Source organism: Strix uralensis, chromosome 1, assembly GCF_047716275.1.
Source record: "Strix uralensis isolate ZFMK-TIS-50842 chromosome 1, bStrUra1, whole genome shotgun sequence".
NCBI lineage: Eukaryota > Metazoa > Chordata > Aves > Strigiformes > Strigidae > Strix > Strix uralensis.
The window spans coordinates 128,081,601-128,109,372 of record NC_133972.1 but is presented as its reverse complement, the minus strand read 5'-3'; the positions used below and the strand labels follow the sequence as shown (position 1 = coordinate 128,109,372).

At 44.5% G+C, this 27,772-nt stretch overlaps 1 protein-coding gene across 17 annotated transcripts in view; it reads right to left on the bottom strand.

The window, feature by feature from the left end:
- Positions 1 to 27,772, bottom strand: part of DTNA (dystrobrevin alpha) — a 197,066-nt gene that overhangs the window by 125,231 nt on the left and 44,063 nt on the right. Inside the window, exon 1 of one of the 17 annotated variants that reach the window (XM_074880520.1) lies at positions 19,518 to 19,563. The exons of 14 other annotated variants lie outside the window; for them this stretch is intronic. Coding sequence is in view for 1 of the 3 variants with exons in the window: in XM_074880476.1 (XP_074736577.1) it covers positions 5,037 to 5,089 (53 nt within the window). In the remaining 2 variants the exon portion in view is untranslated. Of the gene's footprint in view, positions 1 to 5,036; positions 5,155 to 10,950; positions 10,973 to 19,517; positions 19,564 to 27,772 lie in introns of those variants that run through there. 2 more of the 17 variants (XM_074880528.1, XM_074880476.1) reach the window with 2 other exon arrangements.

The window sequence follows — 27,772 nt, the reverse complement described above, 5'->3', positions numbered from 1 at the left end:
TCTGGATAGGAGCTTTAGTATTTGATGTTCAGGGACAGAGACTATCTCAACACAGGTTTACTGGGGGACAAATCTGTAAGAAGCTATGCTCCATTTCCACTCAAAGACCTAACATCTCCAAGAGCCACCAGATGCCCTGAGCTGTTGGTTAAAGAAGCTGTTTTCTTCTTCCACAGGAAGTTAATTCCTCACTGAAAGTAATCATCTGCACATATTCCCAAATGAGTCTCTAAGCTTTAGAGTCCCTGCACTGTATGTTCACCTTGCCCACCTCAGAGAGCTTTTCCTTTGGCTCTACCTCCACTGCTGCACCAGGAAAAGAGGCTCTCTTCTCAGGGTGTCACAGTATTTGGCATTTTTTCCTTGAGAAACTGTACTACTGGAAACAGGAGGCTGAACAGACTCTTTTTCTCTGCAGTGAACTCATAAGTTCTCCATGGTTCATGGCTGCAGAAAAGCACACACAACGAGCCGGAAAGTAGGGTATCTCTAACATCTCATAACTGTTCTGTAGCATAGACTCGTGATCTGTGAGCACTTGGGACCTGGCAATATTGAAGGCAAGTTCCACAGAGGAAGAATTTCAGCAAGTTTGATGACAGGCAAATGCGTCCAGGTGGCAGCTTTGCATCTCTCCCTGAGGCATTCATATACAAGCCTCCCTTCCTTGCTCAGTGGCCACGGCAGTCTGGGAGCCAGAGCCTCATTTTCCACAAGTTGTTGTGTGTGTTTGACCTGTTTCAGCACAGCCTTAAATCTGAAATGGATATTGGAGCTAGCCCTACAGACATCCAAGATAAACATCCTGATGCCAGAAGCTCTTGTGCTGTATGAAGAACTGAATCAACTTCTCCTGGGATGATTTCATAGCAGACTTCCATCCAACGAGAACAGATTTCTTAATTCTCCATGTTGAATGCTTTAAGTGGCTGGACCTCTTGGAAATAACTGGCCCTGAGAGCACAGTTCCTGCATGTGAAGAAGATACCCTGGCCTGCTGTCAGTACACCCACTCCTGATCTGAGATGTTGCCCTGGAGATGTTAGCTCTCCCTTTGGAAATGCTTTTGCCCATTTTGATTTGAGCCAAATGAACATTTGGATGTGGAGCCCAAGCTCCTAGAGTTAGCATCTGCTACTGTAATCATCCTTGTACATGTTTATCCCTAGAAAAATATCTCAGCCATCTGATGGCTGAGTGAGAGACTGGCCTGCTCCGACTGGTGCACATATTCCTACATCAGTTAGTCACTGCAAGTTGTTCTGTATTGGAATTTTGCCTACGTTATTATTTGCATACAAGGCATATACACATCATATTACGTAGCCTTAAAATTTTGTGTCTGTTTTGATTCCTAGTAATCAAGATCCCAGACTTCTTTCTTCTCAGAGGCTGACACAGTCATGTCAGTCCAATGGATTATTTTTTTTCTTTCCAGTGGAGTCAGTTTGGGTTTTCTGCTGTTTTCCATGAATCCAAAACTAGTAAAAATATTATTATATTAATAAATTGTGTGATTTTAATCTGTAGGAATGGGCAGATGAGATCTCTCTTATAAATTTGTTGACAATATTAGTGAATTATAGTTTTAATGCTGGGTAAAACCTGAATAGCAAAATCGTGCGGTGAAATTGTTCTGATGGTACAGTAGCACATTTTAGCAGTCTCCCATGACTTTCTCAGCTGGTTCATGCACAAGAGGTGCCCATATGTTGTAAAGAATTATTATTTGTTTTACTGCACCCTTCAGAGGTTTCAGTTAGCACTGGGTATTAATACATTGTGCAGTCTATAGACATATGTCTATAGCCATATAAGACACTGTCCCTGGTTTTGAAAGCTTTATAATGAGACAGTAGAAAGTAAGAGGAACAAAAGTCCAAGGAGTAAGGTTCATATGTACTCACAGATCTTAAAAGCAGTCAAAATGTGATACTTGAAAACACAGTATTCTTCACCAAATCATGACCAGGATTGTCATCTTTAAGAACATTTGTAGAGTCTAATACGATCCTAGAAAAAACGTGCAAAGGAACACCCTTTGGGGAAGGAAACTATGTTTTGCTGACAGTGCTCATGTTCCTTCTGTTCACCAGGCTTCACAGAGAATATGATTTTCCATACCCTTATTTCCATAATCTCCCACCTTTTTGCTATTCTAGCAAAGATCACTAGCTAGACACTCTTTTCTATCTTGTTTTGATGTTGCTTAATAATCAAGACCCTAAATAAGACTCTCATTTCCTTTTCTCCCTTCCCTGTGATAAACTATCACAGCTGTGATTCCAAAGACAAATTAAACTCAAGGAGAGGGAAGTACTTATTAGAGGGTGCTTTGTCTCCTTTTATCTAGATTCCTTAATTTTTGAATTCCCTGGACAAACTCACCCCTAGTGCGTCTCTGTGACTGTCAGTAAGATACTGTGTTAGTGATACTATGCTATGAATCACTTGCACCCCTGGTGCCTTATGCTTCAGGCCACAATGGATGTGTTGTGTTAAAGAGCTCTTGGGCATGTGAATTATATTCCTCATTCACCCAACTGAACAAGGTCCCTAAATCTAGATAGATTAAGCTTCTTTGCTTAGATAATTTGATCTGGATTTTCCTTGCTCTGCATGAACTGGTGGAATCAGAGCTAAATCATGGTCCTACTTTGCTTGAGTTTTTCCTTATACAGTTCATCTTCCCCTTCAGAGATTTCCACCCTTTCCAAATCCTCATTTTCAAGAATCCCAACTCAACTCCTTGTAAACCTGTCTCATTCTGGGATCATTAATGGGCTGCTTGTTTATATACTTCTTTATTTCACAATTTTTCTCCAGGGAGCTGATGGGCAGGATGGCTGCTTCTTTCTTCACCCATGTTAAAGTTGCCTCATTACAGCTGGAGGAGCCTTATTTAAATCTGAGCTCTGACCACACAGTCCCTACAGTGTTGCCTAAAGCCCACTTGCTCTTCACAGAATCACAGAATCGTCTAGGTTGGAAAAGACCTTGAAGATCATCTAGTCTAACCATTACCCTAACATTGACAGTTCCCAACTACACCATATCTCTCAGTGCTATGTCAACCCGACTCTTAAATACCTCCAGGGATGGGGACTCCACCACCTCCCTGGGCAGCCTATTCCAATGCCTGACTACCCGTTCTGGAAAGAAATGCTTCCTAATATCCAGTCTAAACCTTCCCTGGTGCAACTTGAGGCCATTACCTCTTGTCCTATCACTTGTTCCTTGGTTAAAGAGACTCATCCCCAGTTCTCTGCAACCTCCTTTCAGGTAGTTGTAGAGGGTGATGAGGTCTCCCCTCAGCCTCCTCTTCTCCAGACTAAACAACCCCGGTTCCCTCAGCTGCTCCTCGTACGACATGTGCTCCAGACCCTTCACCAGCTTCGTTGCCCTTCTCTGCTCGAGTAATTCAATGTCCTTTTTGTAGTGAGGGGCCCAAAACTGCTTGTGGCACAGCTGCCTACTACTCAGACTTCGTTTAGATATACCATAACTCAGGCTGTTGCTTCTTGCCACTAAAAGGGGTGAGTGAGGGGAAGGCTGACCTTCACACCAGTCCTCAGTTTCCACAGGACTGCTTCCAATTTGCCTACAGTGGCAATGAGGGCTTTTAAACACTGGATCACTAGGGATACAAATATATCAGGCGAAGCAGAAAGGTCACTTGAAATATTTTACTTTGAACAGTGGAGAAAGACTGCACATTTGCACACCCTTGCTATGCCCTATGTAAAAGTGGTGGGCCAGGCCACTTCTTCCTTTTTTTTATCTGTCTACGGTGAAACACACTGGAGCCTTTCCCATGGACTGGCTTCGCACACACATCCATACCATGTGTCTTGCACTTTCTGATAGAACCAGGGAGTGAATCGAGTCTTTAGTCTCACCACTGTTCCTAAACCAGCATGAAAAGTGCTTAAATTTCTACCACTGGTTCTTGTTATCTGTGTGAGCAGAATCATCCACAGAATGAAAGTCTGAGGCTCTCATCCACCTCTTATACTGTCAGCAGAGAAGAGCAACTATTTGGTTAAATAAACAAGACCCCAGTGGTAAAGAACAAATATGTTCTAAGCTGCAGATAATAGAAAGCATCCAAAATGTTAGAAATGCCTCACAGGAAGCAGGAAAAGTACTGAACTATCTAACTTGAATTTCAGGCACGCTCTCTACCCTCTCCACTATGGTTCTAGTCCCTTAGTTTTTCCTTTCTAAAGTACAGTTGTCTTCCTCCACCTAATGGATACTAGCTGAAAGCCTGTCACATTTAACCTAGGGATGTGTAAAAGCAAAAGAAAAAAGGTGCATAGAGATCATAGGAGAGTAAACAGTTTTTTCAGTTTGATGGGGGTCTAAATAAACATATAAATTCAATGCTGACATTAATTATTTCTATTTACCTGTATGTGGATAAATAGTTAACAGGGTAAAAACTATAATATCCTGTGGCACTGTTTCCACTTTCACATCTTTGCAGGTGCACTGAAGTTTTGTTAACAAAACTGCCAGACTTAAGGAGGCAGCATAAAATCTGAAGGAGGAAATGACATGAAAATTCATTTCCAGAAAGACTCAGGCACCCTGATGCAGCTGATTGGGAGGGAGGAAGAAGTGTTAATAAATGCTAAAGACAGCAGAGCATTAAAAATACTGACAATAAAAATCACTAAGCATGTAAAACCCTGGATTATGACTGACAGAAGAGATGTTCTGAACCACTGTGCAGATAGTAACAAAACCAAAACTTGTTCAACACCTTGAGGTAAAGCTGAAACAACAGCAAAAATCTACACACACTTTTGCATTGATTTGAGGCTGATCTCCTCCTAATCTGTAAGACTGGTCTCTCTGCAGTAAGAGAGTCTCTCTAACAGTTTAAACCACTGTCAATGTATTCACATTGTCACATCTGCAAAGTAACTTAAAAAAAAATACTTGTAAAAACTAAGAGAAAACTCTCTGGGAAGTTGACTGCCACACCAAGGAGGTAAGATCTCAGGTTAATGGGTGCAGTTGTACCTTACCTGGTTCTGCAGTTTAATACCGCCACACGCCCCTTTTCCGCTGAGCACAACATGTGCTGGGAACTAGAGCATTTGACCTTCCCCAGCTCTCCGGCAGAAACTCCAGCATAACCTTTACCTTCAGCAAGGAGCTGTGCTCATTTTCCCCCTCGTGCTCAGCGCAGAGCAATCTAATACACCTCATCATGTGGTGTGTTGCCATAGCAGCAATGAATCCAGCTGCTGCAACACAAAAGACTGACAAAAAGTTGGGGTTTTTTTTCCTGTCCACCCACCCGGTAAAAGTCAGGGTTGTTTTCTTGTGCAGCAAATCTAATCCAGATAGATTCATGCCACCTGTGAGCACTAAGTTGTGGTGAAGTCTAAAAAGAAAGACACCATTAAACTCTATGTTTTGCTGTGGCAGACCTGGGGTTTATTTTTAAGAAAACAAATGAGTTAATAGTATGAAAACACCACTGATCCCTTAAACAGCTGATCATTATTTTTATTGTCATGCCATTCACTGGTTTCAAAATTTAGGTCCCTATATAGGAATTGCAATCACACCATCATGCTCGGCAGACAGAAATGCAACGGTATAGCTGTAGAGCCAGTACAGGTGACAAACACCACATTTACACCTTCAGAAACAAAACAGCCATGCCCTTCCAGCCTCTTGGCCTGGAAAAAAACTTTTACTAAATTGTTTGCTTGTGGAACAGAATTGCATTTATCTGGAAAATGCTAATTAATCATTATTAACACTGCCCTACTGCATTAAACATGAGTACTAAACATAGCAGAGACTTTTGAGTTAAACATTGATGCTTTACAGCTTCAAATGAATTCTTGCACTGCTGAGACATCTTAGTAATACCATTCAAAGCCTGTGTTGGGAAGCGTACTAGAATGCATGAATTGCCACCTCTAAGGTCCCAGTCTTGCAACTGCATCTTTAAGAACAAATTCCTCCTGTGAAGCAGGGCCATAGTCTTCCTCCAGCAGTTTCAGCAGACAGAAAAGGACTGAACGTGCAATGGAGCCAGGCCCTTCACCTGTAGGAAGTTTCTTCAAGAGCAGTGACTGAACTGACAGCAACCTGATACATGCCATACGAACTGTGCCAGGCTTTTCTGAAGTGGTCCTAATGGGGTTTTCCCAGCAACCAGCCTTCCCCAAAACCTTCTAGGCATTTTGAGTTGGAAGAATTGCTTCTTGTTTCTAAGATAAAAAGTCTGTTCAAGGTGTGAAAGATACTATCGCTCCAGAAGCATCTTAAATAAGAATGCAGTCCTGCAACTATTTCATCAAAAGGTCAACTTTTCTACTCAGTTCTCCATTTGTCTGAATGTGATGGAAGATGAAGAAAAAGCAGCTACTACTATCATGGATCTCGATCCACCCTGTTAAGAGCCCAAAATAAAAATAAAATCATAACTACTAATTCATTTCTCTCTAACTACTTTATGAGTAGAGTCAAACTCTGTCCCTGTTAACTCATCGCATTTTTACAGGACCTGCCAAAGCTTGTTTGTGGAATCTGTATCTTACTGTAACTGCTAGTGAAGGCTGGCTTTGGAGTTCAAGATCTCCAGTTTTTTAGATGTTCAGAGCTTCTGCTGTTCTAAGAGACCTCTGAAGATGGAAAACAACAATGCAGGCTCCTGGAAGAGTCACCTTACTTTGCCTTGAAGTATTTATTTATTTATTTATTCACTTTTAAAATTCTGTCTGGCATTCTGGATACAGGGGCAAAACACATGTTGAAAGAGGATTCTCCTCAGAACAATTTCTACAATTACTCAATGCATATCCTCTTCATTGTTACCACACTGTGACCTTTCTTCCCCAAATACTATCAGGAGAACAGATAGGCCATAAAGCACATGTGATTGAGTTTCAGTTGTTACACAGTCATTTGCAAACTATGTGATAAGTACTTTACACACAAACAATTGCAAAAACCCCCAAAGCTGAAAGGCAAGCAAACCTTCCATGTATGCCTATTAATGTTACTGTCTGTATACTTTTAGTGACTTCACTCTAATTGCATGTAAACAATAAAAAAAGAAAACCTATTGAGGGAGCCTAATGGACTATTAAAGGATAACACCTGTTTTAAAAGAAAGGAGCACAGGCTTTTGAAGAGCAATATCCCCTTGGTGTGAACCAACAAACGATCCAGGTCAGGCAGCTGAAGCTGCAGGCTGGAACCCCAGCCGAAGCTTCCCAGCTTCCTGACCAGAGAGTTTTCCCACTCGACAGGACTTGTGGAAGTACAGCACCTGCTCACTGTTTATAGAAGGGCTGACAACACAAAGATTAACAGAGCCATAATTTCAATAATTCATGATCGCTCTGGTGTCCCAAGGCTAAAAGCAGCCTCCTGTGTCACTCGTGATTTTCACGCTTTCAGTCTTTATCTCTTCTGCTGTGTTCCCCCCAAACCCAGTTCTCCTTCACTCCTATGGGCTTGTAGTGAACTTCAGAGGACCTGCAGAAAAAGCAAGCCAGTTTTAAAAATTGTGCTTGTCAGTAATGCTTCAGGTTTTTTTAATGTGGTTAGGCAGCTGGAACATGCTCCTAAGGAAGGTGGGAACCAGCTTCCAGGTGGCACTTACATTTGTATGAAAAGGGTCGGGCATGGCTTGAAGCACCATTGTGTGCTTACTGTTCTGGAACAAAGGCAGTTAATACACTACCTGGAAAATGCAAGAGGAGATTGAGCCAATGTCAAATGTACTCAAAGGAAGGTTACTCTGCCTTTCTTTAAACACCCATTGGCCAGGGGCTGCCTTACACAGATGGCATCAAGTCCATTTGGACTTCTAAGATGAATGGTCACTTTTCCATGAAAATATTTTCTCAAAAGAAATGCTACTGAGCCTTCTAGAGGGCTTTCTTCCTACTACCGTGGGGTAACTGATCCTCTCACACGATACTCAAGGCATACAAGATAGAGGTAAAGCCTGGCTCCTATGAGAACTGAGTCCCTCTGGAGGAACTCAGCCTGCTGCAGCCATCAAGACTTGACTCTCCCTTTAAAATGCGGTGTGAGCACAAGGGATGGAGTAGCAGCAGTGCTCTGGCACTGCTCCGGCACTTCTGAAGCTGAGCAGGAACCAGCAGAGGGAATCACATCTCCTCTCGCCGCCCCCACTTGCCTGACAGACAGTGTGACTTCCTTCATGCCGCCTTCGTGGCACCCCTGCCCTGGCGCCGGGCAGCTGCTTGAGTCGACGGGTAGAAAAGGCCTCCCTAGTGCTGCCCAAATGGCTGAAGGTTGCGCTGCAGACCCCAGGAGATTGCAAGGTATTAAAAGTAAACGCCTCTGGTTGGATCTGTTCACTGTCAGATTTCTGAGCCACAGATGATCACAGTTTTAGGCTTTCATTTATATAGAGGACAGTGCTCACTCTCTTTTTCTCATTTAATTGCTTTCACAAGGAGCCACAACTATTAAGCTCCATCGACCCAAGCTGCATCCTGGCTGAGTTAGCCTCTGTGTCTCAGCAGGGCTGGTGGGCATGGCACAGGGCACCCAGCTGACTCCCTGGGAGGTCGGCAAGATGCTGTGCCAGCTCTGGCTCCCAGACTGCCGTGCTGCACCCAGGCGAGTCCTCATACAGCGCCTGGAACAGCAGGTGCTCCTCAGAGATCTGGGTCCTGCAAGCCCCAAAGGCATGGGTCCAGCATGGCTTCGGAGAGCCTGCGAGCCCTCTGCAAGCCACAGCACGGGAGGGCAGAGACAGCCCAAAGGCTCCGCAGAGCCCAGCCTCTGGCCGGGCACGGCCGCGGCTGCATCGGCACTAACAAGCCCATCTGGACTCAAGCTGACTCGGGTGCCCTTCTCAAATTAATAATGCTTCAGGCCGGAGCGGTGGAAACACAATGCAGAAAAATCTCCATGGCTGAGCTGCTTTGCACCACTGCAAATATTTTGTTCCAGCACTGCCGGGGAGGTGATGTGCAGAGACAGGAGCAAGCAGCCACGGTTTGGCATGAGGGAAACCTTGCACTGAGGCAGGCAGGCAGAGAGTTTGTGTTACAAAACTGTGGCCTTAATCTCCTAATAGCAAAAAAAGGTTGTGACAACCTGAGTCTTTACAGCTTCTCCTTCCCCCTACTCCTTCCTCCCTGAGCATCCAGGTATCCGGTAGCCAGCGTGCATGCCGCTGGCAGCCGAAAGCCCACACAAGCCATACGGTGTAAGAATCCACTGTGCCCTGAAAAATTATTTCGATTATTTGATGAGCAGGATTTCTCATGCAGTGCAGGCCTCTGGTTGCAATTAAAGTCTGAAAGCAAAATAAAGCACTTCAACCAAAACAGGTCTGGGCTCAGCCTTGCTTTTCACCTACCAGCGATGAGCCCACGGGGTGGCCGGGAGGACAGGTGTGCCAGCCAGGTACACCGAGCCAAACGAGGAGCTGTACCTTGGCAGAGAGCAAGTCCAGCGACCCTGCCTGCACCCACCTCCGCAGCTGCCCGTGGGAAGCCTGATGGCTTCTCAGCAGGCTCCTACAGGCTTGCTGAGCGACTGCGGAAGACCAGAAATGCGGCCAGGGAAAGAGAAAAAGAGAGAGGAAGAAAGCAAGCAAGCAAGCAGGATATACATCATTTCCAGCCTCTTCCCCGTCATTCCTACCTCGTCTCCAAGGTGAATGCACTGGCTGTGAATGACCTAGGAACTGGGAGGTTTGACCTGTATTTCCTATGCTGCCACAAGCATCCTTTTCCACACAGGACTGGTCTGTGCAATCCCTTGTTAAATACTAGTGACCCACTCATAATTTTTGCTCACTATTCTGAATTGTTTCTTTACTTCTCCTTCCATGAGGGAGAACTCACTGGCCACCACAAAGCATTGTCAAATATTTGCCATCCACGTCAAGACTTTGTCAGGTCTGGCTTTGCATTTTCTCTCTCTCTCAGGTGCTTGACATGCTCCTCGCCTCGTCCTGCTGCCCTTCCAGGGAACAGTTACTATGGCACTGAACACAAGGCCAGTGATCACCATATGAAGCAGCACTGTAACACTGGGGAAAACAAATGTTTGAAGTCTAGACAACAACTATATAGCAGAGTGACAGTTCGAGCACTTCCAAAGCAAGGGAACAAACATGCAAGCAACAAGGGGCCACGGAGCAGTTTGATGAAACGGCCTTTTTCTAATGGTTCTCAAAAGGACACATTCAAAAAAACATCAAATAAATTAGCAATTAGGTTCCCTACCACTATGGTCACTTCTACGCTCCTGAAGAGACGGTTTTATTTGAAACACATTTCTTCATTTATATTTTAACATTTTTCTCCAAAGCCAATAGCTCAAACCACCTCAAAAACCATCTGGGCTAAATTAGCCCAACACTGGCCTCTCACCACTCACCCGAAAGCAACGTGGCTACTGCTGGTCCTGCCCGGTAGCCTCCTGCTCTCTCACTCTCTGCCACTGTCTACCCGGCAATCCTGCTGTACCACTTCCCAGGCAACGCAGGCGTGAAGCCTGTGCATGTGCTGGGGGCACACGTAATGGGCATGCAGTCATGATCTAATGTAGATGAATTTTTTTTTTAGATCAGGCAAGCAATTTTAAAAGAGTGCAAGGTTTCTTTCAGTGGCTCAACAATAAACCACATTTAAGACATAAATAGATGTAAGCAATGGACTAGGTGAAGAGAGCAGACAATCTGAATCTGCATGTCTTCTATTTTAAGCATCTAACATGAATGACCTGAATAGCCTGCATAGAGACACCTGCCTCTCTACAATAAGGTTACAGGGAGTTGCTGCTCAATAACGCTGTCCTCTGAATTGCATCCAAGTTGGATGCTTAAAGCAGATGGTATCAGTAGATCTCCTAAGGCTCTGCTTCGAGCAGACAAACCCTAACTCTTTAGAAATGAACAAAATCAGTTACAGAAGTACAGACCTAAATCCAGGCGATCTGGTGGCTGGAGAGACCCTCTGCAGAATCCCCTTATGCCAGAGTGGTCCAAACAGCTGCTGTCAGAAGAGTGATGAGGGCTTCTGCAAAAAGCTGTAGGCTACTTCATCCACTGATTTCCCCTTTACCTCAGCTAACCAGCATAAACTGAAGAGGGTCAAGCCAGTACAGAAAAAACAAACCTCAGGAGGAAAATGGAGGCAAGCCAAGGAGGAGGGTGGAAGTCAGGAGATGGCACCCTTCCCTCTGAGTTGGTGCCCATGCCAGTGCCAGGGGTGGATGGTGAGTGCCAGTGGATGTTCTCAAAACTGGGGCTTTTAGGCAAGAAGCCGAACAGTATTTCTGATCACCTATCATTATGGATCATGCAGTTCTTCTCCATAATATTCTGGCCTGCAGCACAGCCCAGATTACGTTATCAGTAGGTAATTCTGGCTGCTACAGTTTCCCTGGCAGTTTGAGTTGGACACAGCAGTCTTCCTTGCTTTCTGACCCTAGATCCAGCTTCCTCTGATAAGAACGGGTATTAAGATTCCTGTAAACACAAAGCTTTATACAATCTCCCAGGATGTTTAATCCCTGTGATTATTAGGGATATATTTATGTATCGTCATTATCAAATTTTGTGTGGTTTTGTTATCATTTGGGTTTTTTTTGGCTACATCTGTCATAAAATATAAAAATTCTGCCTTGTAAGAGATCTAAGGATTTTCTGGCCTCAGCTTAGCATAAAATATACATGGTGATGTTTGCTTCTGTATATATGTGGTAGGAATCCTGTTAGCATTTATGTATGCCTCCCTAGATACTTATTCTATGCTTTAATTAACCCTAGGATTTGAGTCTTTCATGAGAAAATTATCAAGTAGTGCCACCGTAGTGTGATTTAACCACTCAGCCAGAGGGAGACAAGGGTATTTTATTTTCAAAATTACGAAGGATATGCCAACAACCTCTCAACTGCAGTAGTTCACTGGCAGTAATGGCACCATGATAAAACCAAAGTCACTGAAAATAGTACCATGACATTAGTAGTTGAAAATCTAAAATTGATACGCATGTCTGGTCCGTTTTGTTGCAGTTAGTTTAAGGATATCAAGGGAAGTGTGCTGTATATATCAGAGTGGTTTTATAACCAGAACCTGGCATTTTATATTCACAGCTTGGCATAAACTACAAGGGAAACTGATGTGGGGAGCTCATCCCACCCCTTATCTGAGATAATCATTAAGCTGTCCCAAGTTTTAGAACAGTTAAGCATCTCTATTTTAGAGCAAATCTGTGGTCTGGCAGGTAGAGTGGGACTGGGGTAAAAAGCTGAGACCCCAGGACCACCCCTGATCTCCCCCAAACCCTCTTCCTACCGACCTGCAGGACTTCAGAATCCCATTACAGGGTGGAGCAGCTCTGCTGCCTCTCCCCAGCCTTGGGGACAGAGGAGGCAGCAGTGGCACCACCCTCCCTGGCAGCTGTCAGGACCAAGTAGGGAGCTCCCACTGCTCCCTCAGGGCTGCAAGCCCCAGCAGTTGGCTGACACTGTGCTTAGGCAGGGCTTAGGCTACCTGGAGCACCACTCAGCAGATAACGCACACTTCACTGTCTGGAGTTTTGCTCCTCAGCCACAAATGCTGGAAACCCAAAGGCTTTTGGGCCCCTCACTACAAAAAGGACGTTGAATTACTTGAGCGTGTCCAGAGAAGGGCAACGAAGCTGGTGAAGGGTCTGGAGCACATGTCGTACGAGGAGCGGCTGAGGGAACTGGGGTTGTTTAGTCTGGAGAAGAGGAGGCTGAGGGGAGACCTCATCACCCTCTACAACTACCTGAAAGGAGGTTGCAGAGAACTGGGGATGAGTCTCTTTAACCAAGGAACAAGTGATAGGACAAGAGGTAATGGCCTCAAGTTGCGCCAGGGAAGGTTTAGACTAGATATTAGGAAGTATTTCTTTACAGAACGAGTAGTTAGGCGTTGGAATGGGCTGCCCAGGGAGGTGGTGGAGTCCCCATCCCTGGAGGTGTTCAAGAGGCGGGTTGACATTGCACTTAGGGATACGGTGTAGTTGGGATCTGTCAGTGCTAGGTTAACGGTTAGACTAGATGATCTTCAAGGTCCCTTCCAACCTAGATGATTCTGTGATTCTGCAAAGAAAACAAAAACAATTTTGTCTCTATGCTACTGGGACCTGACTGCCTACCTGGGGCTGAACCTCGCTACAGGTTAGGGCTGCAGGTTTCCAGCAGAGAGGGAAAGAACTAGACTCAGCTGACAGGTGAAGTAAACAGTGTCCAAACACCATGGCAACGAGAACAAATTCCTACCCATCTGCTTTTATACATGTCCTCTCAAGCTTGCTGCCGTGTTATCGTGCTGCCAGGCAGCATGTGTATTCTGCTGTGGGGCTGCAACAGCATGCCTCCCTGAATGCTATGAAAGTTATTTTGCCCTCAAGCAACAGTAATCTGCACAGGGTTTTGTTTGACTACACTTCTCATTATAAAGAACCACAGTATTTATATGAACCGTCCTTGAAAGATACAATCAACCTTTTTTTACAAAATCAGTTCTCTAACTTTCAAATATGCTATTATTACATGATACTTCCAATGAGTTCAAATAAAACAATTCTATAAATAAATAATCTTTTATTTCTTTTGTTTGCTTTAAGGTTTGAACAGCACTTTGTACTTCTATTTGTGCAGCTTTTCAACATAATAGCAGAGGAGAGAGAAAGTAGTAATAGAAAAAAAGTAATCTTGAAAACATGGTCAAGAGACTAAGGGAAGTGCACTAAGTGAAACTATTTTTACCTTTACTTTAATATTTGATTACACTTCATGGCCCGTCTACATTTTTAAGGCAGAAAAAGAGCAAGACTTTGCCGCAATTTTACATACTGCTTTATTATCTTACCCCAAATGCTTTTACTTATAGTGCTTTGCCAATAGCCATCTTCTGTCCTTTTTAGCAACTTGCCTTACTAAGTCTGGAAGATCAGTAGGAGGCAGTAACATGTCTGAGATACTTCCATCTCCTCACTGCCTTCTCACAGTCAACCATTTCCATGTATGTTTGCCCTTAACACAGAGAGAAGAGCCCCGCTGACTATGGGGCTCACAGGATCTCATTGCTCGCAGCATTATGGAGTGGATCCAGACCCACACTCAGGCATGGACTTTAGAGAAACACAGGTTGGACCTTGCCTTACCTGGTCCACCACCCTGCTGCTGGTGCTGGCTCAAGGCAGCCACCACCTGCATCACAGATAAGCCAAGTGCATGTAAGGCCATGTGTATAATCCTAAATCTTCTGCCATTTAATCCATCATATTTTGCAGAGTACACCTCCATCACCTGGTTGACTTCAAGCAGAAGTCAAATCGTAGTGAGCTCCCTCTTTAAAAGGCCCTGCATCATACCTATCAAAGCGAGTATCACTGAACAGACACACTGCCAGAGGTCACTGTGCCCCCATGCAGGGGAGACCAAAGCCGGTAGTGTGAACGCAGGTGAGGTGTGCTTCTGGGCCCCTGAGCTGCAGAGTGGAAGAAACCCTGCTTTTGAATCCAATGACACCAATTAAGCACATTCATAAGCCTTAGGAGGACTGGAAACCAATAAATCTTACATTGACAGAGATGCAACTATTAAATAAAAACAACTCTTGATTTTAATTTATGGGCCTATTTGCATTTTTTTTAATTCATGCACTGGGATGTAGTGGTTTCCCTCTCCCTATACCTCTCTGAAAGCATGTTAAACTGTCCTTTTTTTAAATTTAACAAAAGTAAAAACAGATTCAGCAAATCTAACACTACTGAGAAAGAAGTGACATTAACTAAACAGGGCACCATCAGCAACAATTACAATAATGTGTAAGTATAACTGCATCTGTCTGCCATTAGCATGGAAGATAAGTATGAGGAATAGCACTGTGACGAATGTAAAAGCCTTTCTAGAGAAACCTTTAAGGAAAATGTGATTACAAACAGTGGGTAAACCACAGTGCTGGTTTTTACATGACTTTAACCAAAGCATGCCTGACTTTTCTGTTGGGAGTATGGTAAAATACCATACCCTATAGAGGGAACAAAAGGGAAAGACAGAAGATGGAAAAAAGAAAGACAGAAAGCTTCATGGGGGGCCCAACTTAAATGCCTTTATGCAAACACACATAGCATGGGCAATAAACAGAGGAGTTAGACGCGTGCACGCCTGCAGGGCTACGATCTTATTGGCATCATGGAGACATGGTGGGATGACTCCTATTACTGGAGGGTTGGAATGGAAGGATACAGCCTCTTTAGGAAGGACAGGCAGGGGAGATGAGGAGGGGGTGTCACCCTCTGTGTCAGTGACCAGCTGGAGTGCATGGAGCTCTGCCTGGGGATGGATGAGGAGCTGACAGAGAGCTCAGGGGTCAGGATTAAAGGGAGGGCAGGGACAGGAGACGTTATACTGGGGGTTTGCTACAGACCACCCAACCAGGAAGACCTGATGAGATGCATCAGTGTGTCCTGAGGGAACTGGCAGATGAAGTGGCTAAGACACTATCCACCATATTTGAGAAGTCGTGGCAGTCTGGTGAAGTTCTTGCTGACTGGAAAAGGGGAAACATAACCCTCATTTTTAAAATGAACAAAAAAGAAGACCCAGGGAACTGAAGGCCAGTCAGTCTCACCTCTGTGCCCAGCAAGATCATGGAGTATATCCTCCTGGAAACTATGCCAGGGCAGATGGAAAATAAGGAAGTGACTGGGGACAGCCAACATGGCTTCACTAAGGGCAAATCGTGCCTGATGAATTTAGCGGCCTTAATACGATGGGGTTACAGTGCTGGTAGATAAGGGAAGAACAACTGATGGCATCTGCCTGGACTTGTGCAAAGCATTTGACACTGTCCCACACAACATCCCTGTCTCTAAATTGGAGAAACAGGGATTTGATGGATGGACCACTTGGTGGATAAGGAATGGGCTGGATGGACGCACTCAAAGAGTTGTGATCAATGACTTGATGTCCAAGTGGAGAGCAGTGACAAGTGGCGTTCCTCAGGGGCTGGTATTGGGACCAGCACTGTTTAACATCTTTGTCGGCAACATGGACAGTGGGACTGAGTGCACCCTCAGCAAGTTTGCTAATGACACCAATCTGTGTGGTGCAGTCGACACGCTGGAGGGAAGGGATGCCATCCAGAGGGACCTGGACAGGCTTGAGAGGTGGGCCTGTGTGAAGCTCATGATGTTCAACAAGGCCAAGGGCAAGGTCCTGCACATGGGTCAGGGCAATCCCAAGCACAAATACAGGCTGGGCGATGAGTGGATTGAGAGCAGCCCTGCGGAGAAGGACTTGGGGTGTTACTGGATGAAAAACTGACTATGAGCCAGCAGTGTGCGCTCGCAGCCCAGAAACCCAACTGTATCCTGGGCTGCATCAAGAGAAGTGTGGCCAGCAGGTCGAGGGAGGGGATTCTCCCCCTCTACTCTGCTCTTGTGAGACCTCACCTGGAGTACTGTGTCCAGCTCTGGGGCCTCCAGTGTAAGAAAGACATGGGCCTGCTCAAGCGGGTCCAGAGGAGGCCACAAAGATGATGAGTGGGCTGGAGCACCTCTCCTGTGAGGACAGGCTGAAAGAGTTGGGGTTGTTCAGCCTAGAGAAGAGAAGGCTTGGGGGTGACCTTATAGTGGGCTTCCAGTACTTAAAGGGGACCTACAGGAAAGATGGGGAGGGGCTCTTTTATCAGGGAGTGTAGTGATAGGACGAGGGGTAACGGTTTTAAACTGAAAGAGAGTAGATTTATATTAGATATAAGGAATAAATTCTTCACTGTGAGGGTGGTGAGACACAGGAACAGGTTGCCTGGAGAAGTTGTGCTTGCCCCCTCCCTGGTTCAAGGCCAGGCTGGATGGGGCTTTGAGCAACCTGATCTAGTGGAAGGTGTCCCTGCCCATGGCAGGGGGATTGGAACTAGATGATCTTTAAGGTCCCTTCTAACCCAAACCATTCTGATTCTGTAAGAGGACAGAATGACACAGGCAATTGGAAATCATTAACTGTAGTAAAGTAATGATCTTGTTTTGCTGAACTTTGTCATTGTGCAGAAGAGGAAGCCCTCTCCAGTTTTGAACTGAGAGCACTGCAACAGGACATCTCATCTGGCCATACGATAATTTACTACACAAACCAATGTCCAAAGAACTCCCAAGTTTGTGAGTTGGGACCTCGATCATAATATCCACACCTTCTCTCACTTAGACTCATTCACATGTGAAATGTTGCGTGGCAAATGGAAGTGCATCCTGGCTAAAATTAGCTCAGACAGTTGAGTTGGGTCCCTCGGGGAACCAGTTTGTTGCAATCTTCAGACATGAAGCCTGAAACAGACTTCAGAATCACTGCAGCAACCCTATTCCCAAATCTAAAACAGGCAAGTGGTTTCACATGTTGTCTGTTCAACTAGTATGTGGTGGGCACACCTGGAAGACCCTTTCCTGTGCCCACCCTCTTTCCCTGTGCATGGCTTTGTAGGGGAGGGAGGTCCCTGGAAAGTTTGCAAGAGGCAGCGCCTGCAGCTGCCCCCTTGTCAGTGCATGGAAAGACTGTCAATCCCAGCTAACACCAGCTTAAAAATAGAGGGGCAAGAGAACGAGCGAGAGTAGGAACCCAGGAGAGGTATCACCCCTGAACTGGGTCACTAGGGAATCCGTCTGGGCTTGTCGAATGGAGTCAAGACTGTGGGGAACACAAGTACTGCTGAAGCCAGGTGTCTGGTTTGCCTTCTCCTGACATTTATCCAACTGATTTCCCTTAAAAACATCCCATACAGAGTTTTAGCATAAGGGGTTCTGGCAGGAAAGTCTGTAAACAGTTAATACATTTGGTTTCCAGCTCTGGCAGGCTGGATTCATTTTCTACTTAAATAGCAAGTGAAAATAAATTCAATCTTCTCCCTGTGCTTTTCCACAAAAAAAAAAAAAAAAAAAAAAGGGTTCCCACTCCATTTGAGTAGATAAGCAACCTTTTGCTCTGGAGAGGCCAATGCAGGAAAGCGAAGAAATGATACTGATTAAAAAAGAGGCACAACAGTCCCTGCCTTCCTGAGGAGACCTGCACAATTCTTACAACAACTATACTGAAACCACCTGGTGCTTCAGATAGGAAGAGTGACTCTTAGGTGATGATCAAGATTGGGTTCCTGATCATTTAAAAATATAGCATCAACCCAAACCGAATTAATGCTAAGTGAAACAGTTATTTTAGCTAATATTCACTGAACAAGGACATTTCTTCTTTAAATTTTAAAGAATGTGGTCAAATATTTTTTAGCAATTTCACTGTTGTTAAATTAAGCTCTACTTTTAGTATCAGTTGAAAAGTTGGAAAGTATTCTCTTAAAATTAGTTTATCATCTTTGTTTTGGCAATGTTTTATTTCTTTTGTTTTTTACCTAAATGTAACTACAGCTGGTTTTCTTTCAATAGCAATATTTGGTATTTTTACCAGACAATCACCATAGCAAAGAAGTATCTGCAACTGTGAACTGAATGTTATCAAAATAGTTCTAGAAACAGTGTTCAACAATTTATAAAATGCCACATTTGGCAATACTCAGGCCCATACTTTTCCCTGAAAACAAAAAGAATTGAAAAATAATTTCTGGCTGAAGTTATGGATAAAGTTCAAAACACAACTGACCAATCCCCCTTGACCCTTCCTCCGATCCCCCGACCAAGGCAAAATTCAGCATTCAAATGGAAGCATGCTCCCTCAGGCTTCAAATTTTGCGCTGAGAAGCATATACAGGACTACCACCTGTAGTACAAAAGGTGAAACAGGACAGAAATTATAAAATAGGGTTTTGATTTGACTGCATATGAAAGATGAGCAGAGACATCTGGAAAGCCAGATCTCCTGGTGCCACAACACATTTCACCTATAGCTGTCCTAAAACATATCGTTGCATGCTACTATCAATCATCTGCTAAATGAGCTACATCTAATCATGTCTCATTTCATCTGCATCCTCAAATTTTCCACTCCAGTTCTACCAAAATATGCATGCCTCTGTGAACCTGTGGAAAAGACAAGAACTCCACAACACTGCATGCACTACCAAAACCCATGAAACTTCTCCCCTTCTGCCTCTGCTTGGAGAAATAATATTTTATTCCATGTGTATCTTGCATGTGGGAAGAGAGGCAAGCACCATGGTACTCACTTCCTCAACCTGAGAGACGCTGAAAGTCCCTGACTGGGAGCTTGAGGACATGCTATTCCCTACTGAGGACCTATTCCCTTCCAGATCCAGCCCTTTCTGAAGACAGGGGATCTTCCAGTCCCCAGGCTAGTGCTATGAAAAGCAGCAGCTTGACTCCTGCTTCCCTGGCGCGCAGATGTACAAGGCATGGTGTCATTTCTGCCTATGGGGCATGGCTACGTTCTGAAATTCCTCCCCATGCTCATGCAAGAACCCCTAATCTTGCTTTTTTTTCCAGATGTAAACCAGCAAAACACCTAGTACGACAGGAAGGATTGATTTCTCTCTGCTAGTACTCACCTGCAATGGAAGCTCTGAAGTGTCCCTACAAGACCCTCTAAATCCCACACTTATTCCGAGCTTTGTGGGATCCATTTCTCCTTAGCCAGCTTTCAACATCTTAAAAGCAGCATCTGTCCTCATCCCACTGTGGAACTGCCCCTCATTCTTCACCCTAAGGCACCTCTTCAGCAATTTTGGACAAAAGAAAACCTGAGTCACTGGATGTTTGTATAAGGGGGAGAGGATGTTCATGATGCACAAGAATCCTGTTATATTATATTTTGACTTGCAAGCAGAAAGTACAGAGCCTTTCAGGTGACTAACAGCTACCCATTACCAGGGATGATTCTCCACATGGAGCACCGCAGTAGAAAACTCTCTATGACCTGATGAGTTAAGTGCACTGTGGCCCAATAGAAACAATGGCTGAATTACACTGTGGACCTCCAGATGAAGCACTTCAGTAAATATAGATAATCCTGACATTATCCTTATCTATTTTTACAGATATTATTAATAAATCTATAGATAAATGCTGGAGGAAGATAGCTAGGAATTTGTACTCAATCAAGTTGAATACAGCTGCAACTGATTAAAACAGTTTTAATTTAACTAGTACTGAGAGGAAGAATACAAATAGTGTTTGCTTGTCCTGTAATACTGGGATTCCTGGGCATCCGGGGACTCCTGGGCATCCCGCCTGTGCAGCCAGGGCACCAGTCACTACAGAAGTGGCAACCCTACTGAAATGCATGCAGATCATAAAGCAACTACAGCTAACATGAGTGTGACAGGTCATTCAACTGTGGTAAAAAGATGCATAATGAAACAGATCAAGACTCCTGCATTTTAAAATGAAAGCTTTCTGGGGTGAGGGAAGCAATGCCCAAAATGCAGACCACGTAGAGAGGTATATTTATCTCATTATACTGTAAGAGAAGGGACTAATATAAAGGCCATCAAGTTGCTCTGACCCAACAATGTAAGTAATGTCATGCTATGTCCATCCCGGTTGTCCTTAGGTAGCATCAGTCCAACAGACCTGTTTACTTTGCCTACAGCGGTTTCTAACTATGACAAAATTTTCAGAGATACAATAATCTAAAATCAGTTTTCAAAGGATCTGTGTGTGAGCAGGGTGCACATTTATCTTGAAAATACCATATTCACCTAATTAGTTAAAAATCAAAGCTACTGATGTTCAGGAAAAGCTGTGGATTTCTCTTTTTTACTTTATCTTTTCACCACTCTCTTCCTGAACTTGCCCCACCTGACACCAAGCCTGTTGTTCGTCTTCAGCTTAGTAGCAATGAGGTTGGTCTCAGTAAGGAAATTATTTTAATAGTAAAACTTACCGGACCCTTTGCATAAATACTTCAAAATGAAATGTGGCTTTTACATTAAAGCCAATTATTATTTATATTTTAATATCACTGAAAACATTTTATTTTAAAAACTGTTCCAGAGAGGGACGAGAGGCAAGCTGTAAAGTGTTAAGGAATACAATAAAAGCAACATCATTCATAACTGGGTACATTACTTTTGGTTTACAGCAGGAAATTGGTTTTAGAAAAAAAAATTGCAAAAGGACACATGTTAGAAATCACTTGTATTCAACAGTATTTGCAATAAATACTTAAAACTAGTAGCTGAGTGTGGAGGGAACTTTACAGTTCTGGTGTCATTTTTCATTTGTACTGGCTTACAATTTTACGAAATAAACAGGGGGATCCTGGGCTCAAATTCTCTTGAGCCTAGAGGAATGAGTGGGGAGGTACACCTAGGACTTGTCTCCAGCCTCCTGATACTCACCACATAGACACTAAATAAGGGCAAGTGTCAGAGAATATGCTAGGCACCTGGATACTTTATCTAGTCTGCAAAGATTAAATGCCTCACAGATAGTGCATCAGAAAGCCCATGTAGGTTTGATTTTCCAAATGGGAAACTCTAGGAGTCCTTCTGTTTGGTCCATGTCTCTTGCTTAGTATTGTTGGGATGAAGGAGAATGAATCAAATGAGAGAAGGGGAATCAGGCTACTTTCTCCATTGCGTAGTCAGCCCGGTCCTGGCACTATTTGGAGCTCAGCGTGGCAACCTCTGTTTCCCTTGAGAGCATCTCAAAATCTTTGTTCAGTTCCTCATTTATTGTTCTGTGAGGTCAGAGCTTAGACCTCTGTTCTCCCCAGCAGTGATTAGCTTCACTTACTTTTGCTACAGCTAAATCCAGTACTGGTACCTTAAATAAATGTCTTTTTTTTTTTTGAATGACACTGAACTGAAAACAAATAGAAAGCAATCAAATGAAAGATAATTGAAATCAGCTTATCCGCTCAGGCACTGCAGCAAGCATAACTAACAAAGTTCAAAACTTGCACATGAAAGATGAGAACATTTCTTATAATACAGTATGAAAAGCCAAGCTGGCTGGGACTTTTTCCAACAGGAATTTGTAATAAGAAAATGATGATTTATCAAACACAACACCTATCATCTGCATACCCTAGTTTTGATAACATTTTTGCTGCAAAGGGTTCTCAGGTCTAAGGTAGATATTTTATTCAAAGCCCAAAAGAGGCCCATACATGTCCAGTAGTTAGGACTCCACTGTTGACTCAGAAGACAGATGCTTGGGTCCCTAGCTCTGTCACTGTAGCTCAGGAGGCCTGAAACTGGAATGGCATCAGGAAAAGCCATTCTCCTAACTTCTGGGCTATTATGATGTATGTGTGTAGGAACCCATCTCTGTATGGTATTTTGAAAATAACTTAGCTTTAAACCAATGGTTAATGAAAATATGAGCCAGCAGTGTACCCAGGTGGCCAAGAAGGCCAATGGCATCCTGGTTTGTATCAGAAATAGTGTGGCCAGCAGGGACAGAGAAGTGATTGTCACCCTGTACTGGTGAGGCTGCACCTCAAATCCTGTGTTCAGTTTTGGGCCCCTCACAACAAGAAAGACATTGAGGTGCTGGAGCATGTCCAGAGAAGGGCAACGAAGCTGGTGAAGGGTCTAGAGCACAAGTCCTATGAGGAGCAGCTGCGGGAACTGGGGTTGTTTAGCCTGGAGAAAAGGAGGCTCTGGGGACACCTTATCACAGAATCGTTTAGGTTGAAAAAGACCTTGAAGATCATCCAGTCCAACCATTAACCTAACACTGACAGTTCCCAAATACACCATATCCCTCAGTGCTATGTCGACTCTACTCTTAAACACCTCCAGGGATGGGGACTCCACCACCTCCCCAGGCAGCCCATTCCAATGCCTAACAACCTGTAAAGAAATGCTTCCTAATATCCAGTCTAAACCTTCCCTGGCGCAACTTGAGGCCATTACCTCTTGTCCTATTGCTTATTACTTGATTAAAGAGGCTCATCCCCAGCTTTCCGCAACCTCCTTTCAGGTAGTTGTAGAGGGCCATGAGGTCTCCCCTCAGCCTCCTCTTCTCCAGACTAAACAATCCCAGTTCCCTCAGCCGCTCCTCGTACGACATGTGCTCCAGACCCTGCACCAGCTTCATTGCCCTTCTCTGGACACGCTCGAGTAATTCAACGTCCTTTTTGTAGTGAGGGGCTCAAAACTGAACACAGTAATCGAGGTGCGGCCTCACCAGTGCCGAGTACAGGGGTAAGATCCCTTCCCTGTCCCTGCTGGCCACGCTATTTCTGATACAAGCCAGGATGCCATTGGCCTTCTTGGCCACCTGGGCACACTGCTGGCTCATGTTCAGCCGGCTGTCAATCAACACCCCCAGGTCCCTCTCTGACTGACAGCTTTCCAGCCACTCCTCCCCAGGCCTGTAGCGCTGCTGGGGGTTGTTGTGGCCGAAGTGCAGAACCCAGCATTTGGCCTTATTGAAACTCATCCAGTTGGCCTTAGCCCATTGCTCCAGCCTGTCCAGATCTCTCTACAACTACCTGAAGGGAGGTTGTAGCAAGGTGAATCTCGGTCTCTTATCCCAAGTAACAAGTGATAGATGACAGGAAATGGCCTCAAATTGTGCCAGGGGAGGTTTAGATTGGCTATTAGGAAAAATTTCTTCACGGAAAGGGTTGTCAAGCATTGGAACAGGCTGCCCAGGGAAGTGGTTGAGTCACCATCCCTGGAGGTATTTAAAGGGCATGTAGATGCGGCACTTAGGGACATGGTTTAGTGGTGGACTCGGCAGTGTTAGGTTGATGATCTTAAAGATGTTTTCCAACCTAAATGATTCTGTGACTCTATGAAAAAAAAGACCCACTATCAACACTGACAGATTTCAACATGAAGAGGACAAGACTGTGTACACTTCTAATAACAACATAATTCTGTAACTCCTTCCTCCCTCCTGCTATAGTCACCCTCTTCAAACCCAAACAGCCTTGTAACTATGCTGGTTCCATCCACTTTTCACATTCTTTTGCCATCATGCCTAAAAAAATATCCAGGCAAATCGAAACAAAGAGCATATTCATAAAGATGGAATTATCGTACTAATCTGTAATTCAGGACACCCTGGCTTAATTCCCTATTCATTCTGATCTCAGTCCCTCATCTACAAAAGAGGATTAATAGCACATCCTATCTCACAGCATTTTTCTGGGGACACAGATATTTATGAGCTTGATGTGATAAGACGATCACATAGACAAGGAGCTTAGAAGTATCCAAGAGAGACCTTTGCCAGACCACTCCTGCTAACACTCTCTGGACTATAACCAAACAGGCCCAGCACCAGCCTGATGTTAAGAGAAGGACTACCCACCTGTCCCTCAGAGCCATGGGTCAGTGTTCATTACACCATGGAGCAAAGCAAGCAAGCCAGACCAGACGGCAACAGTCAGGGCAAGGGGGGGCTCCCGGGGAAGCCAGATGACACTGGGGAGGAGCAGGGAAGAAGATGGCAGAGCAACAGGATGAAGGACAGGATCAGAGCAGGAGAGAGGGGACACAGCGGAGGCAAATAATAGCGAAAATAGAGAGGGGAAGGCGTAAGCAGCTATAAAGGAAACTTTCTTGCTCAAGGCACATGTGCCTCACCTACAAATCATAACTGTATTAATGAGCATTAACCAATGTTCATATGAACCTATCAGTAGTTTCTGGAGCTGCTCAGGAAACCCAGCTGGAGCTGGTGCAGGTTTTAATACAGGTTTTCTCAGTTCAGCTCATATGTTCCTTGTGTCTTGTAACATCTGCAGCAACAGCTCTGAGCAGACTGAGTACTTCACATTTCTCACTCCATGCACACACGCAAAAGGACAATTAACTTATCCCACATAACACACATACTACATCTCCCTGCAGTGTAGCTGCACAGTGTCAAATACCTTTCCTTCTTAACCAAAAGCATCACTCCCTCCACCAGGATCAACATAAAGATTAGCTGGGAAGAGCATAAGTGAGGGAAACTGACTGATCAGTTGATTTTCACCCATCACTCACGTGATATACCAGATGTTCTGAACACTCAGCCCTTAATATTTCATCAGTTACATGCCTGTTAGCCTCTCTCTAAACTGCTACATAAATAAGGAGATAAGAAAATAGCAACCAGTATTGCAACATGCCTTGGATTTCACTGCTCTTTGTGAAAACATAAATGACCGCACATAAAGGCTGATCTGGAGAAGAGGGCACCTTCTTTTTCCTCCCTAACTCATTCAGACAGTATAAAAGCTTTCAAACATTTCTTCCCCGGACATGAAAAGGAAAAAGCAGCTGCTAACACAAGCTGTTATTCGGGAGGCTGTTAACAGAAATCAGGCAGAAATGTATAGCTTTCCCTGCCTCTCACACACCATTGTTAGGATGCAGTCTAATAATTGAGCAATAAATCAAGTGAGCCAAAAGCCTAAACATCCCTCTGGCTCCCTAAAGCAAGCGCACCAGCTTTCATCCTTCTGCTTAAGAGTGCTTAACCCTCACCCAGGTGACATGAAAGGCATCATCTTCTGAGGAAGGCAAGGATTTCCCAAAGAATTCACCTAGATAGACGTTATGGCCACTGGTTACAGATACAGTGTGTGTGTGTGTGTGAAACCTCTTTCTTGTTTATTTTGACAGCTTAAAAAATGTATTTGTTAGAACAATAAATACTGCTCTGGCATTGTTGTATAGTACTTCTAAACAGTACAGGATTTTGTAGATATTGTTGTATAGGACCTCTAAACAGCACAGGATTTTGTAGCAATTACCAGAATCTTAGTGCAATTTCCAATCCACCCACTTTGAGAATGAAATAGTAAGACACGAATTGACAGTCCGTTTCACCGATCAGAGCCCTTCAGATTAAATTTCTTAACTGAGCAGCTGCAAAAGCCCTTGGGAAAATCTTTGCTTACTGTCAATAGTTTTAGTTGGTTCTTCGTGGATGCCGTATTTTTTACTAGCAGTACTTCAAATGTACAGCAAATAGCACTCGCCAATATTTTTATAGACCAGGCTTCCCCTTGCGCCAGGCCCCCAGAGTTTCAAAGAAATACTGTTCAGAGACCTGTTATTATGTTCTTGTTCTTTCCACTAGGGCCTTAAAATTACACTAATTTCTGGCCACAAAGTGAAAGCAAAACTGTGATTCTTCTCCAAAACTCAGAGGGCACTTGGCTGCAAGACCTACTGAGCCAATGCACACCCAGAGGCAAGTGGACCCGGCTCTTTATTCACAGCAGTGTAAACGTGGTGATTTTACTCATTTTGCTGCTGAATCGTTCTGGACCAGGACGACTCAGCCAACTGGCTGCTAATTTCCAAAGTGTGTTTTTTCTCAAGATAAAGTAAGTCAGATTAAAAATGTATATGCTTATTAGAATGGACAATTAACTTTTTTAGGGAAACCCCTTATATATAAGGGATATACAGAGACAAATAAACCACTGATACACTGTAAAACTGTGTACCATCAGGACAGCAGCGCTGAGACACACTGAATTATGCGTAATGCTGAAGATTATGGTTCTTACATCAGAGTAAAAAAATCTTTAAATGAAGGTCACACATTTCTGTGCTGGCTGTAACACCCAAGGGAAAGCCTTCACTTGGTGTGGATTTTTTTTCCCTGAAGTCCATTTGCTACTCCTGTTGTGTGTACACACAGTGCTCAATCCACTCCTCCCACTGTCGAGCTGAAGCCAGGATGCCATGACCATTATAGCAGCCTGTGACTGACAGGTCACTCAGCAGCACGAACCCGACCTGCAGCCGAGACTGTCACACAAGCACACTGGTGTCAAATCCGCCTCAGCATACAATGTGCAGTTTATGTTGGCTTGACACCACACACAGGAGGTTACCCCATCAGTGCTTTTTGAGCAGCTCTGAGCTTGCAGAGCGGAGATCGGTGTTTTGTTACCTCCTCCCCTGGTGCTAGATGTTACATGCCCCAAGGCTGGCTCTGGGAGCCAAAAGCCTGATGTGCTGTACTGTCACACAGCAGTCGGGGAGAAGGTGGCCAACCTGCAGAAGGATGCTGTCAATGCCACTTGCTTTCTTTACATCTGTGGCTTTTTGCTTTTTACTCTTGAACCAATATGTGTTTCTGGGCAACAGAAATTGTCTGTGGCCAGTAATGGGAGGAAGCTTTTCTGTTACTCGTTTCCCGATCCCTGCAAATGGCAGAGATGTCTCCATGAGGGAGGTGCTCCCTCCCATGTCAATGTTTACATGGCTGCAGCCTGTTTTGGTGCCATCTTGCTATAGCCTGGGCAACATCATGAGTACAGATACATCCAACATTCGTTTTAAGGTCCAACTTTGCTCGGCTAGGCCTAGGCAGTCCTGGGTGCAGTGTGAGTACAAGGTAGATATCAAATTCCAGCAGTGTGTTTGCATTTTGCCATGGAGAGAAAATGGAGAGGAAAAGTGCCACTTGCAACACAGACCAGCAGGCCTGGCTCAGGGCACAAAGCCTGGGGACATTCAAACCACCGTTTGACCATTCCCTAATACTGTTAAACATGGAGTCCTGCCCTCTGTCTCAGGAACTCCTCAAGCCACAGATGTCTCTGTGCTGGGAAAATATTTTGGATGACTACCAGTGCATTTTCCCTACCTCTGGTACCCCTGATGGATACACACGCAACATCCCAGGGCTGTTTGCAAGCTCTTACGTCCACAAAGGGCGCAGCTGTAAGTTACTGCTCCTCTGGCAGCAGATCTGGTGTAGGAGCTTCCCAGCAGCCAAACGGATAAAGGAGATGACACAGCTGTGGGGACGGTGACCCTGGGATGAGGAGGAAGGATGAGGACCGTGGGGTGGAGAAGGGATCTGCCACCGACAGTGCAGTAACATGGAC